The sequence below is a fragment of the Mesitornis unicolor genome, unplaced genomic scaffold, assembly GCF_000695765.1.
Source record: "Mesitornis unicolor isolate BGI_N332 unplaced genomic scaffold, ASM69576v1 Scaffold53851, whole genome shotgun sequence".
Taxonomy (NCBI): domain Eukaryota; kingdom Metazoa; phylum Chordata; class Aves; order Mesitornithiformes; family Mesitornithidae; genus Mesitornis; species Mesitornis unicolor.
Window position 1 is genome coordinate 1,932 of NW_010166830.1, and position 15,112 is coordinate 17,043.

At 36.9% G+C, this 15,112-nt stretch overlaps 1 protein-coding gene across 1 annotated transcript; it reads right to left on the reverse strand.

Moving 5' to 3' along the window:
- Window positions 1-2,464: 2,464 nt before the first annotated feature.
- LOC104548916 lies at window positions 2,465-14,072 on the reverse strand (the record flags this gene model as incomplete). The annotated part of the gene is made up of 9 exons (XM_010195078.1): window positions 2,465-3,994; window positions 5,309-5,376; window positions 6,946-7,593; window positions 8,926-9,014; window positions 9,513-9,595; window positions 10,280-10,345; window positions 11,486-11,623; window positions 12,769-12,914; window positions 13,988-14,072. Coding segments are annotated over 9 exons (2,853 nt in total), but the record flags the coding sequence as incomplete, so codon positions are not given.
- Between the last annotated feature and the right edge of the window lie 1,040 nt (window positions 14,073-15,112).

The following is a 15,112-nucleotide window of genomic DNA, read 5'->3' on the forward strand; positions in this document are numbered from 1 at the left end:
AATTATAATTTAAAAGAATCAGAGACATTCTGAGATTGGCCAAAAAGAGTCCCTTTTTCAATTTAAATCAAGTAGATTTCTTTACAGGAATGAAAATCAGCAATATGCTGTTACAGTAAATCACCCAGATGCAGCCAGGACCAGAGCAGGGCATGTGGTCAGTACGACCACAGTACGCAGCAAAAGGGAACCAAAAGGAATCCCCTCCTGGCTACGTTCTTTTCTTGTTTCTGCAGGATAAATGTTCAACACCGGTACGCAGGAACAAGTACCTACTCGAGACAAATAGAGGAATACTTTTTTGGGGGAAAAAACCTAAACCAAACATACTCATCTTGGTGAAAGTTGAGAGTAAATAAATCTCTTCAAACAAGAAATTAAATTTGCCAGTTTGGCTGAATAATGAATTCTATGAATCCCTAAATTTTGGAAATCTATGTTACTCTAAAATATCCTAGAATAAGTTACGGTACAATTTTCCTATATTTTGAGAACTGTTTGCCCTTATTTTTTTCAATTTTTCTTCTTTCTAACTATTACAAATTATTCCTTTCTTTAGCATTTTCAGTTGATTTACTCTAGGCTTGACAAAATGAAGTCCTGGACCCACAATTTCCTTGCTCTAGTCACTGATGTCGTAAGTTAACGCTACAACTAAAGATGTGTAGGATTGTGCAGAAGTAATTTTTATATTAACAACTGTATCTCATCCACTAGCTCCATCATTAGAAACACCACCAAATAAAAGTGTCTGTAAACACAATATGTAAGATGAATATAGCACTTCCAAAACCTTTTCATCTTTAACATCAGAAAATGGAACACTGTGCTGGAAAACTGGAAAATTTATGCAGGAAGTATGAATAATCTACCCAAGGCCACAAAGGTAAACATTATCAGCTAAGATAAAAACTCCAAAGTTCAGACTGCAAAAAGTGACAAATCTCATCCAATATTTGACAGCCTCTCCCAGCAAGGAAGTTTTCCACAGAATTATGAGTTTAACATGGTCAAATTGGTCTTTCAGGGATTTTTCTCTAATATGTCCACTGCTGAGCAACATAAACTCTTCCAGTGAAGTCCTTTGTATGACAAACTGTGTGTGTGTGCACACAAATACACATGCATTTCAAAAGGAAAAAGCCATTCTTATCTCATTCAGCTAATATTAATGGAAAATGCTTTTAAATGCTACACTATTTCTTTTTCCAAAGTGGACCCACCACAATTTGTGATTTGATGACCAATTTTCCATTTTTATTTACAGGAAGATCTCTTGATTTGTCAGAGCCTCTGACAAAAATCATGGCATAGAATAGCAGAGACAAACCATGAGTTAGATTCTCAAGCGTGATTCATTAAAAATGAACTATGACTAGCCCTCCTAACTTGTAATTTTTCTTCATTAAAGAGCCTTTTAAACTACAATTCTATTTCTCTGACAAAATTAACATCCACTATCCCGAGAATTTCTAACCTGTAAAAATATCTGATGGAAAATGTCCTTATAGAATTAGTTTACTGTAGTGACCTAATCTGAAGAAGTTAGAACAAAACAAAAATATTATATATGGTTTGGTGAGGAAGAACAGGATGTGCTTCTTGTGAATTACACTGACAAATACTATATTGACTATAAGGCAAAGTCAAGGTGAAAAGTAATGGAAGGGGCAGCTGAGAGGAAATACAAAAAAACCCACCTCTCACAAGGTAAGCACATATAGAGACAACACTTCAACTCTAATTACTTGCCATGTAAGCAACAAACCTGCTCTCAACAATTTTGAGAATGTTTTCCAAATTTCACGCACAGCTGAAGAGATCACAATGAATGACTGAAGTCTTAGCCAGAAATATTAAATAGGAAAAGGAAAGACCTGCTATATAAATCTGTAGCTCACAGAGAAAAAAAATGCTGGATAACATTAGAGGAAAAAAAAGGCACAATCCTCTGGTAGGTCCGACAACAATTTGAACAGAGAGGGTGACAGTGGTCAAGCAACTCCAGGTGTTTTCATGCATACGTATATATTTGTAGCGTATCTATGTCTATTTAATTCAGCTTTTACTTTCTTTGTGCTCTTCAGTAATCAAGTATTTGATTTGTAAGATGCTACATAAGTGCCAGCAGGCACAAAATGGTATAATAAATACACTCTTCACAAAATATAAAAGCCATGCACTTAGTGAAGAAAGCATAGCTCTTCAGCTAAGTGGAAATCAGTATCTCCCTTTTATTTTAGTTCTGCTCAGCCACTTGAAGAGTCCCAGCTGCCACAGAAAGTCATACAAACTCCAAGCCCTGCTCTGTTTAAGTTTCTGTTTCATAGCTCACTTCAGAAGTGTGAACAGGATACTTCTTGGTGAACTGTAAGAAACTTCCTTAATAGACCAAGTGAAAAAAAAATCTGATTACTTTTTCCATTTTAGCAATTCATTTGAAATCAGATCCATTACAGAAGCATCAAGTCATTGGTTCTTGTTTTATCACATGCTTTATAAAGACAGGTTTGTTACAACAGCTTTGAAGGGGACCAGCAGTTAGGTTCGCACTGGCCACGTTCTTGGGGAGAAACACCTTGGAAGACCCGTGGTTCCCCAGGACAGGGCTTTTAGAGTTCAGAGCTGGGCGTCCCTCAGAGATTAAAGTCACAGAATTAGTACCAGGTGGCACCACAGATTTCTTAGGGAATAAACTTTTGCTTTGTTCTAGAACAACATGGTTTATAGAAGAGGTGGAGGCACCAGATAGTGATTCTTTTATCACTTCATTTGGGATCTTGCTATATAGGTAACTGGGGGCGTTATTCTCCATTATATCTGACCAAGCCCTGTAGCGAACTTCTGCAGCTCCCCAGTAGTGTCTAATGGCAGACTCGGAGCGGTGGCCTGTCACTGCCATTATTTCTCTAGGCCCCAGTCCTGCTTCACACAGTAGCTGGATGGTGGTAGTTCGGAGAGAGTGATTGGTATAACGTTGAGAGAGCCTGGCTGCCACACTTATCCTGGGCATCATGGTACCCAAGTAGTTCACACCCATGGGCTCTCTTTTGTACCAGACAGGCTGTTCTTGCATTTGCTCTGACGTTAGCTTTAATGGATGCAGATAAAAGGCAGGGGGCTCCGGAGGCAACTTAGACAGATAAAGCTCCAAGGAAAAAACAGGACAGTTTGGGTCCCCTGGCATATCATACATTTTACCCATTTTATGAGGATCTTCTCCATTTTTTCCTTTGCCCGGATACCTAAACATAGCATATCGACGCCCGTTCTTGTCCTTCTCAATAACAAAAGCGTCTGGAGCCAGATCTCTTAAAATTTCCCTCCCTCGTTTGGCAAAATGCAACTGCAAATCAAACCACACCTTGTTGACGAGCGCCAGTGGGCTATGCAATCCCAGCACACCAGATTGTTTAATCTTACGCAAGTCCTCTGCAGCTATAGGAGGATGGTGGTGAGTCTCATCCTTGCCCTGCATGCGCAGCATCTTCAGCACGCTCACAAACACTGTGTTTGCGCTAGCAAACTCTTTGTCCTTCATTAAGCAAATCTGACGATTATAAGGTGGCATTTTGAGATGCCGGTTTAAGCCAGCACGCATTGACTTGTAGCTTGCCACACTGTAGGTGTTTCCGTCGTGATTCCTTATTGTGTAATAAAACTCTCTTAAGATATCATTGAGTTCACTTACTGGGACCAATTCAAAGCTAGGATCCTTGCCATTTTTGGCCAGCCATTGTTTTAATAGGTTAGCTGCCCAGCCAGTCTGCTTGTGGGTGTTTTTGATGCTCTTAGCATCCTCTTCCTCTTCCTCCAAGCCAAAGAGAACATCCTCGGGGAAGTTTAAATTCGTCTGTGCTGCTTCTACTTCTTCTTTATTTTCTGATGAAGTCTCTTCCTGTTTCAACTGCTTTTCGAAACAATTGATCAAAGTTGTACCATCAAATATGCCACAGGTATACGGCACACAGCGAACTACTTTTTGTTCTGAGAGCTGTGAAGTGCGGAGTAATACATAATATTTTGGATTTTAAGTAACAAAAAGCAGGTGGCATTAACTGGCTTTTTCAAATGATATGGCATGTCAATTCCATACCTCACTAGCCAATTAAAATGCATCAGATCCTTCTTTATTAACCATGGCATTATACATGCTTTAACTGATTTGACTGAAAGCAGATCTAGAAACATACACTGCAACACAAGTCTGAAAACCGGAAAGCATCACACCTTTATTTCCTTCCTCCTTGCTCACCTTGTATCGCTAAATACCATTATCACACACAATCTGTTTTTCCAATATCTTTTCCGGGTTTCAGGCTCTACCGAAGGAGAAAAATTCCAAAATATTCATCTTCTACTGAAAATTAAATCTTGAAACCGTACATCTGACATCCATTTTGGTACTGAATTTCCTACATATCAAGTACTGATAAATGTTTTAATAGCTATAATCCACAGGTATCTTTGAAAAATAAAGTTCCAAACAACCATTCTTTATCAAATGCCTTAATAAAGGCACAGTTTATAATACTGTTTATCTTTGCCAGGCTATTTCTGCAACAGGTGAAAACCAGAATCTTGTCCAGTATATTTTCTTCTTGGTTTAAAATACAATTCATATTTAACTCTACCTTAAGACATTATTAAATGGGGAAATTTTGGCTAGAATAAATTAATTTTATTCCTCTTAATAAAATAACTTCCCATTAACAGCAATGTAAATATGTCGCTTTGTGAAATATTGTATGCGGAAATAAAAATTATGTATAATTTAAAATATCTTAACTTCAACCTTTAAATTCCAAAATAAGTTCAACAAATCTAGAAGCAAGTTCTCCTTTATTCTCCTAAAGAAAGTTTATTTTCCTTCTTTTTTTTCCCTATGACATATGGCAATGAAATATTAGAACCTTAATTCTTACTGACTTCTGGATTAGTGTGGAAATGAGAGAGCTGCAGTAATTTAAAGAGTATTTGTAGATTTAATTTCAAGCCCTTCAGAAAAAAATCTGGGTGGTTTTCTTTTGTATGTTAGCTCTGTTGTATCAGACACATTAAGTGTACTCCTGAATTACTAACTCATCTACTTACACGAACCCCATCAGAAAACTTCTGAAAGATTATCAGAAGCTCATGCTCCAAGTAATACTCTGGATCAGAAGAGAAATACAAATGGACAGAAACTAGAAAAGGATGGCACAAAAAAGAAACTAAAATTGATCATTATAAGCAATAAAGGTAAAGAACTTTTCTCCTGTGGATTGTAACTTTCGATTTTTATATAGAAACAGAAATAACAACCTACCTGCGTTGTTCCCTCAGCAGTTCGCTTGTTTGCCGAAGTATCTGCTGGTGGCCTGCTTGTCTGGTTTTCTGAGGGGGTCAAGAAATTGTTCATTTGCAGTATCTAATCACTACTAAATACTGCTATCTATTCTACAAAATTGGAGGCAATATTCCAAATTGTTTGATAGTAAACATTTAGTATCTGGCACATTTAACATTTTTCTGCCTTAATTTTCAATTATAAGTATTCAAGCTTGATTTTTTCTATTTTTCAGAGGGAACAGGAGATACAGAAAAACTAATTGGCACTTTCCAGCCTAGAAGCAGTGTGTTTCCTTCCTTGAAAGTCTGACAGTGCGTTCAAAACATTTTATGAACAATTCCCTTCTCTGAGGACAGAGCATAACAACTCCAACCACTCTTCCCTCTGTATGTAAACTGCCAAGATTCTAAACTGAAAAATGTTACAATTATGCAATATTTTTGTACCAAAAATTGCCTGAACAGTGGATAGTCAGACTGCAAAATAACTGAAACAAGTTGTGCAGTGAGACCGAGCATCTTTATTAGCTCAGCCAAATACGTATCTACACTAGCCACTTAAGCAGAAGTTGCTTGAGTATTTGCTGTAAACATTTAAATCCAATTTTTCCCTTCTCATTCCTTTCCATTTTAACCACAGCTTATTAGCAACAGTGCTGGTCCAAAGCAGTGTTTCAATTCTAGTAAGAAAACTACTAGGGTAGACACCAAGGCTACGTGAACTGCAAAAAAAGAAATATTCTGAACACATAGGCCCTTCATTTGCTCACTGAGCCCCATATGTCACAACCCTTTTTACACTGTATTAAATCACTGTATTAGCTTTACAGCTAAAAATCAATACAAGGCATATAATTGTCCAACTGTGTGGAAGACATATTTTAATATAGGCAACTTTGAGATGGGAAAACGAAATAAAGCTAGTTCTGATGTCAAGCTCTGCTTGAATTCTTTCTAACATTATTTTGTGCCAATGAGAAACTTGCTATAATTCCAACTCACTTAGAAATCTTTAAGAAAAAAATATTCCAAGGTATGTAAATTCGTAAGTGCAGAGAATCATCATAGCATGGCCAAAGACGGCAAGAAAGTATTTTAAAGTAGTTAATCTAGATACCCTATTTGAACATTCACTGTGTTCAGACACTTTAGTTGAAATACAATAAATGTGTTTCTTTGGAACTAGCTTAGTAATCAGTTGCGGTTTTTTCCCCCTTTGTTTACTTTTAAGTGTTGTGAAAATTACGTTAATTATTATACTTCCAGTATGTCTTTGCTTAGAAAGTCAGACTAACTCTTTTGAGAGGTTGTATTAAAAATAAATACCAAGTTGTTAATAGTAGAATAGGAGTTTTTGATTTCATGCTAGGAATGACATAAATCCAGTTCTAAATAAAAGAAAGCTTACACAGTCACGCTACTGACTCCTTCTAAGGAGAGACTATTTTCCGCAATGGCTGAAACCTATCTATGGCAGATTATTTTGATCCTGACAATTTCAACAAACATCTTCATAAAATACTCTAACAAACAAATTTCCACAGGAATGGAGTTCTGTGTTTCCCTTTGACAACAACTTTCCTTTCCCAGTGTCAACACTGAAGCATAACTTACCAACTCTGGGCGCTGGAATGGCGGGTGGTTCAACAGGAGCTGTATTACTGAACGCAGAGATGGGGATCTTCATCTGTAGGGGAGCTCGACTGCTGGTAGTGTTATAAAGTCCTGAAGTACCCACTGTGGGCAAAGAAGTCCTTGCGGCCTGGGCAACAGAATGTGCAGTAGAAACAGTGTGTACTGCTAACGCTGTGCCTATTGATCCAGCACTGGCTGGAGAGTTCCTCTGAACACCAGGACTGGGCACAGATGGGCTGTTATTGTTATTTGGTTTAGTTGGGTTTGCTGATGCCAAAGACACTGTAGTAGTTTTGGTAAGGCCACCAACTGTAGATGAGCTATGTACGGATATAAATTCAACGCTGCCTGACTGTTGGTTAGTGACCAAAGTTCCGGTGTGGCCTTGCAGGAGCTGAGGCTGGGATGACACTGCAACAGGCACGTGCAAGATTACAGGCAAAGACTGCAATGAGACAGACACTGACTGAGTGCTGGCGCTGGGCACTTGGTTAGTGCCTACCACTGTAGCTGTGTTAGCTGTAGGAAGAACTGTTGTTGTCAAAGAGCTGGTGGAGGTCACTGGAGTCTGAGGCTTAGGATGTCCACTGACAACTGCTGGAGGAGCAGCAAGACTGGAAGCTGGCGCTACATTTAAAAAATATAATTAAAAAAAATAACTATTTGAATGAAGTGGGAAGTTTCACTTTAACACAACAAAATGAAATTATTTACGATGAGGGTGGTGAGACACTGGAATAGGTTGTCTGGAGAAGTTATGAGTGCCCTACCAGTGTAAGTGTTCAAAAGTCAGGTTGGACAGGGCTTTGAGCAACCTTGTCTGGTGGGAGGTGTCCCAGCCCATGGCAGGGGGGCTGGACCAGGTGATTTTTAAAGGTCCCTTGCGGCCCAAACCATTCTGTGATTCTATGAAAAGTGTGGTATATGATTAACTTTTTGCAAAGAAAGGCTATAGACGATCTTTTTCTGTTGTACACTCTGATAATTCAATGTCCTAGTTAAAGACACAGTCAATACTGTATTTTTGTTTGAAAGAACTATATACAAATGGCAAAAAATTAAGATATACAAAGAACTATGACACAAACAGGCTTGAAGAAAGCTCCAAGAACTGTTGAAAACAAATGAAATGCAGCATTTTAAACACTCAATTTCAGAAATGGCAGAACAACTGGTCCTTCAGAAAACACAAGAAAAGAAAAACCAAGTCAGTTATGACTAACTTGCTTGGTCTAGGGACAACCTTGTATCCAAAGGTTGTACCGAAACCAAGGATTAATGTTTCAGAGAAGATACTCGCCTTTATGCAACAAAATTTCAGGATTAAATCTAAAGATTAGGAGCACTACAGAAAGCCAGTATAAGCCTACTATGAGATGATACTGTGGAAAAGATTCAGCATTCGATATTAGGTAAACTATTTTTAAAAACAATGGTGTGACTACAATGAACGTAACCAATTAGAATGTAACTAATGAAAAAACTAATGGTGGTTTTAATTCTACATTGCCTACTAAATTCTAATCTAGAAATTCAATTTTTCAACTTGACTCCCTTAAGAAATGAGGCTTATGACCTCCTTTAGTTCCCCACTTAACTTCTGTAGCCATTAATTAGAGGGGAAGGTATCAGCATGATAGGACCTGTGAGCCATGTGTTTCACTTCTTGTCAGCTGAGAGACTGCAAGTTTTGCTGCCGTACTCATCAAGCAGTCTGCTGAAGCATCTAATTTACCCACATGTCCTGGTTGGTCAAATCAACACATTTTTTCCCTTACTTGGTAAACACATTATACAAATATAAACTGGGAATGTAATAGGGAACTATAAATAATGATTTTTGATGTCAGGCATAAAAGTCATAAAACCCAGTGTGGCTCTGTCCAGTTAGTAACTTATTTAATGGAAAGCGATAAAACTTTTAAGAAGTGTGTTTATAGTCTACAGGCTGTTTCTTACCTGCATGTACAGGGGCTTGAAAAGTTGCTGGTGTGCTCTCTCCTACATTCCTCTTTGACTCTAGCATCTGCCTCACTGTGCCAGCATTTCTATGGAATGAAGTTTCAGTTAGCATTTCTTAATGAGCCACACGAGGTATACTTATGAACAGTGCAATGATGTAAAATAATGACAGCTATTCTTTTCACTGAGATTTTCTAAACCGATTTGTCATCTGCTCCCCCGTGCAAATTAACTTTGGATATTCCCCCACTGAAAAAAGATGCAGAATTATTTGCAAATTTTCAAATGCTTGCATCGAGTTTGCCTTTCACCATGAGAATTTCCCCTTTCTTGAAATTAAACTTCCATTTTTATCCACTATTTTTTAACCTATGAAACAACACTCATCTCAGTTTACCTAAGAATGGATTCAGTACTGTCCATTATGATTTCTGTGAAAGAAAATCTAATTTTACAATTGAAGAGCAATGAAGGAAAGGGACTTCAATTTAAAACAAAAAAAATACAGGATTATCCATTACATTTGGTATCTCAAGCGTCCCATTGTAAATTTTACCATAGTAGCAGTGATGTGGTTTGCTTACCGATATGTCGCACTACTTGTGTTTGCAGTGGTTGCAGTCTCGCTTGCTGTTTTCCCTGGAGATGGAGATGCATTTGGTGTATTCTAGGGAAACAAAAAAAAAGAGAAAAGCCATAACAAAGCAATCCTAAGTCAGCTCGCAAACTTATGTTTTCATTGTATTTCATATTCATTCATCTCTGTGTGAGATATACATTTTTCTGAAGCCAAAGCTACAGGAGAACTTGATGTGTTTTACAACCCCCAAAACCTCCTTGGTTGTATCTACCTCCCTCTCCTACAGCTTCCCTTCTTATAAGTCTCTTGCCTTCAGGTTTTCATAGCATGAGCATCCAAATTTCTTCTTGAATATTAATGGACATTTTGCTTCAATTTCTTTACAGTAGTTAGTCCAAAATACTCATTCCAGATGAATAATATTGTTTGTAACCATTCCTCTCCCCCCACCACCCCAAAATCAAGGTACTGGGATTCACTGATTTACTCTGTACTATTCATACTGAAGCAAATTAGATTTACTAACATACAGTTTTAAGGTGCTTTCACATTAGTAATACCTAAAGAACCTTCTGTACAAATCAGAATTACATAACAAATGTTAAAAGACTAATCCTTTATTACCACTTCCTTTAACAAAGTAAGACAAGTATACTTTGTGAACACCATTGAACAATGAGGACACATCTTTCTGTAGGCAGAATTTCTTTCTTTTTTAACACGAGGTTTAGGCTAACTCAGAAAAACAAATATAACAAATCTAATTCTTACTTCCTGTCTTTTCTTCAAGTCCTCCCTGGCTGCTCCAAACCGCTTTGTCAACCTAGCGATTTTAGCCTAAACAGGAAGAAGATGAAAAACAAAACCAAAACCATAAATATCCTCCCCAAGAACCATCAAAGAAATTATACAAACTAAAAGATACATAATTAAGACATCAACTCAAAGGCTATTTTCATATCAGAGGAAATTATTCTTCACTGAAATACAGTACAACTGTATTACTTCAGAGAGCCAGACACACATCTATCACAATCAAAATATCTTAAGAGACAACTTGAGTTATTTTCCTTCCTATTAAAATTACATAAACAGAATCTGTTTTGCAGAGGTTCACACAACATTCTGCATGAATGAAAGCAACTGAAAACACCAACACATTCACAGCCTTATACGATGTTATTAATTTGACACTGTAGTTAATGGCTACAGACACTGATAAACAAGTATACTGAAAGAGTCTTAGACAGCACTTAAAAAAAACAACATAAAATGTCTGGACCAGTATTAACTGGTCTGACAAACTCCATACTACTTTTATGTTTAAAGTAAAACGGCCTTATTGCTTGAATTTGTTGACATAAGCTTTTAATTGTCTTGTCACTTCAAAATTCTTTTAGTTTTGTGATGTTCCTCATCTCACCACTAAATACATAATTTCTGTAACAAATGCAAGAAAGCATACTGCATTCAACACTAGCCTTTTCTTTTCCTTGCTAGAACATTTAGATTCTGGGGAAATAACTTGGATAAGAATTGTGTGATACTTCTTTGTCTGAATGTTCTACAAAGTCTAATACTATTGTCCTCTCCTTTCTGCACTTTTCTGTTTTTCAGCAAATTTCTGGCTTCATAGAGGCATTTGATATTTTCATACTGAACATTTATTTGAAGACTTGTCTCAGTGGAACATAAGAGTGAAAAAGCAGTTTACTAATCAGTTTACCAGAAGGAAGATTTGCTTTGGGATCTTTTTTATAATTACTTGGCTGCTTTCTTCTTTCTGAGTAAGGAAATAGGATTTTGCAACTCAAAAGCAACATTAGTGTTTGTTGCTCCCCCCTCACGTACTTCCCTTTGCAAAGTTCAAAATGGCTTCACTACTGACAACTACAGGAGAGGAGACTTACTATTAAATGCTGAGGAATTTGTTTGAAAATTTGACTCTAGTATGCAGTTCTATGCACAAACACTCACCTGTAGTTCAGTAAGCATAGTTTTATGCCTCTTACTACATTCTACTTTCTCTATCCGGGCTTTCAAGTCTGCCAGAGTCTTGTCAAATACAGCACACTGTAAAGCAGTAAGTTTTTCTTCTAACAGCCTCTGGATAACCTGCAAAATTATTACAGCAAAAAGGAAAAATAGCAACCCAATCCCAGAATATGGAAGACCATATATAAAAGTATTCTCAACTCTTAACAAGTATCCTGCTACAAACAGAATTATGACAATGGTTGTGGCCCGACAATCAAATAAATCTGTAGTCACCAATAAGCATGTGGTTGCACAGCTAAGAAAAGTTTCTGCATCTATTTTGGCAAATAGAAGTGGTCCCTCTTTGCCATTAATTCAAGAAATTAATTTTGTTGCAATATGATAGGTGTTCAAAACTTTATTACATTAAAAAGAACCTCAACAACAGAAGATATTTTCACAAAACACTGCATTTACACAAATTAATTTTTCCTCTTTTCTTCTCTTGAGAGGTAAACTGACATTCAAAGAACAGAAGCTAAAGACATTTGAGATGCATTTTCCCCTAGCAGAAATGCCCTGTGTTGCTTTTCTTGCAGAAGCTAAAAGTTAAAAAAGAAGACTGATTTCTGCAAAGTTTACTTGTTACAATTACTATTTATTTGTTTTCTCCCTCCTACATGTACTGCAGTACAAAAATTTTCCTCAGGAAACAAAAACAAGCAAGCAACAAACGTGATTCAGTTCCCCTCATCCCACATTAATGAAGTTACAACACACACTAGCAACCTAACTAGTGGAAGAAGAGCATTTTTTAAAATTAAGCCCATAGGTTTCTTTACATGTTAATGGCACAATCAGGCAATCACTGGCTCTACAAAAATCTGCAAAACACTGTGTTGACTGCACTCTTGTCTGGAGATACTTTCCTTAAAGCTAGGCACACAAAGTGCACCAGATATAAACATTTGCCACACAAATACCTCCTTTGCTAAGATTCTCCATCTATAGTCACATGTGACTTGAGAGTTTAAATATTTAATACATTTCAAATATAAACCTTGCAGAACAGTTTTCAAATGATACTTGGTTTCTTCTCAAAAGCAGGGCTATATAGGACTTTATATTAATTAAGCCACTTTTGTTATTTGAATGACATTCAATTTTCAACCACAAAAAAAGAATGTGGGTAAGGAGTATGTGGGAAAGGATAGCTAAATCAAAGCTGGTAAGACAAGTGAAAGGTGTGTGTTTGCCATCTTCAGTCTGCACCTCCGTTTTACCTTTTCTAATTTTTGGTCAACATCCCTTCTGGCTGTAATTTTCACTTGGAGTTCTGCTTCATAATCTTCTCCCACATACCGATGACGTTTAGAATGAACACTGTCCATGTCCTCAGATCTGGAACGCTTTCTCCTTGACACTTCACCTGGAACAATTAGATACAATTGCTTGTGAGGAACCTTTAAAAAAAAAAAGGTATCTGCAGAATACCATGATTATTATGAAGTTTCATCTGTCCCCAGTTTAAGCTTTGTCATCCTAGACCAGTAAGAATGCCTTTGCAAAAACAAGATGTTTGATGACACCAAAGCAGAGCCATCCTTTTTCTCTATACCTTGCTACCCTGTTAAGAGTTCTGCTTCGTGATTCACCAACCACTGCCCGAAATGCAAAATGGCTGTAGTACTCCCATTCCCTTCCCCAAAACTTGCCTCCAGTTCTTCCTGCTCCTATCACCACTGTCCTATAATGAAACATGACTTCTGAGAAGCAAAACAAAACTCTCTTCTGAAAAAGGAATCCTCAGGATTTCAGTCAAATAGAAGTACATCTCCTGCGTCTGTCAGCAATGAAGTTTTTTTCTTCTTGCCATGGAATTTTAACCTCCAGTTCCTTGCTGAACACACATTCAAACCTTTTTCTTCTTGGGTAAGATGGAAAGTAAAAATCTAACAAAAGAACAGACTCAAACCAGAACTACATTATAAAAGGAATTTTCATCACAGTGATGAAGCCCTAAAGAACCAAAGAGACCTCATTCACTCCTCCAACTCCTGACTTTGTATCCCCTAGAGATCCATATGTAAAACACCAAGAACAAGTAAATTATCAGGAAGGAGAGCTACAGAGCATACTGTGGGTACTCAACCACCATCCAAACACTGAAGACCACAGCCTCCAAAGTTACCTGATGGGTGGAGAGTGAAAAAGAGAGTAAGAGTGTGTACCAATGAAAGGACGAGAGAAATGGGTACAAATTGAAATACGGAAATTCCATTCAAATCTATAAAAACTTTTTTCACTGTGAGGGTGATCAAACACTGGAAGTGCGACAGTGGAACTCTGTCTCCATCTGTGGTGATATTCAAAATCTGCCCAGACCTGTTTTAGAGCAGGGGCTTTGGACTAGATAATCTCCAAAGGTCCCTTCCAATCTCAAAGATTTGATGTTTGTAACATGTGTCACCATTGAAGCGTAATAGTCTTAAAGTGACATACTTATCTCTGTTTGTTTCTCCTCTTCTTTGTGGTCATCTTCTCCTTCTTTATCCTTCTCCTCACTCTCCTTTCTTCTCTCCTCCTCCACCTCTTCTACAAACAGAAGAAAATACTCCATGTATTACTCATGCTGACCAACAAAACTCTTTATTAAAGAGTCCTACTTTGACCAGAGAACTTAGAATATTTGTGAAAAAGCACGCTGGGGAAGGCAAGAGAAGTAAATATGCCACAGAGGAATGCAGGCAGGAAACAAAAAAATCAGAAAAAGATTTGGAACAAAAATCTGAACTACCATACGACACAGCAAGATTCACTTTTGGATTTGCTTAGCTTGAAAATCAACAAAATGCCTCAAAGTAACTTCAGACATGAAACAATGTATTTTTAATGTAGTTAAAGTTAACAAAAATTATTTTAGTTAATTTTATTAATATTTTAGTTAATTATTTAGTTAATAATTTCATGGACAAAATATGATTATATTTCTCTATTCACAATTGGCAAATTCACCCATGATCTTTATAGCAGAAGAGGTCTAGTTTCTTCTTTTCTTAGCAAATATAAATTTTCAGTTAAAGTTCTTCCCTAAGTCAAAGTATCATAACTTAAGACTACTCATTTTAAAACAAAGTTTAGGAAATTTTTCAAGAAAAATCTGACATAACACCCCCAAATATGCACAATATTTAAATGAAAATTGCTAACACTTTCTGAAAAAATTTATTACATGTTTCATGAACTTCCATTATGTGTTTCATACAGGCTGTATTTGCTGCCTCCTGTGCTTGCTAGATACAAGACAAAACGATTAAGATTATGTTAAAATTATGAATCTAACAAAATGTAACAGAACAAGTCAGCACAGTTATACACATCTTGATCTGTACAATTTTTCTCCAATTTCCAATCCTCCTTTACAGCAGAGTTTTACATTTTTGAAGAGAAATATCTGGCTGCAAAGATATGCTTTGTTCTCCCTTAACACTAAATTTTACTTCTATTATGAAGAACATCTGAATGACTTGGAATAAGTTGCGTAAGAAATCAGAAAAATGAACAAGTCAGAAAACCCAAAACTGAACTGATGAGATTTTAAATGTTGTTAATTTATGCAAGAATGTA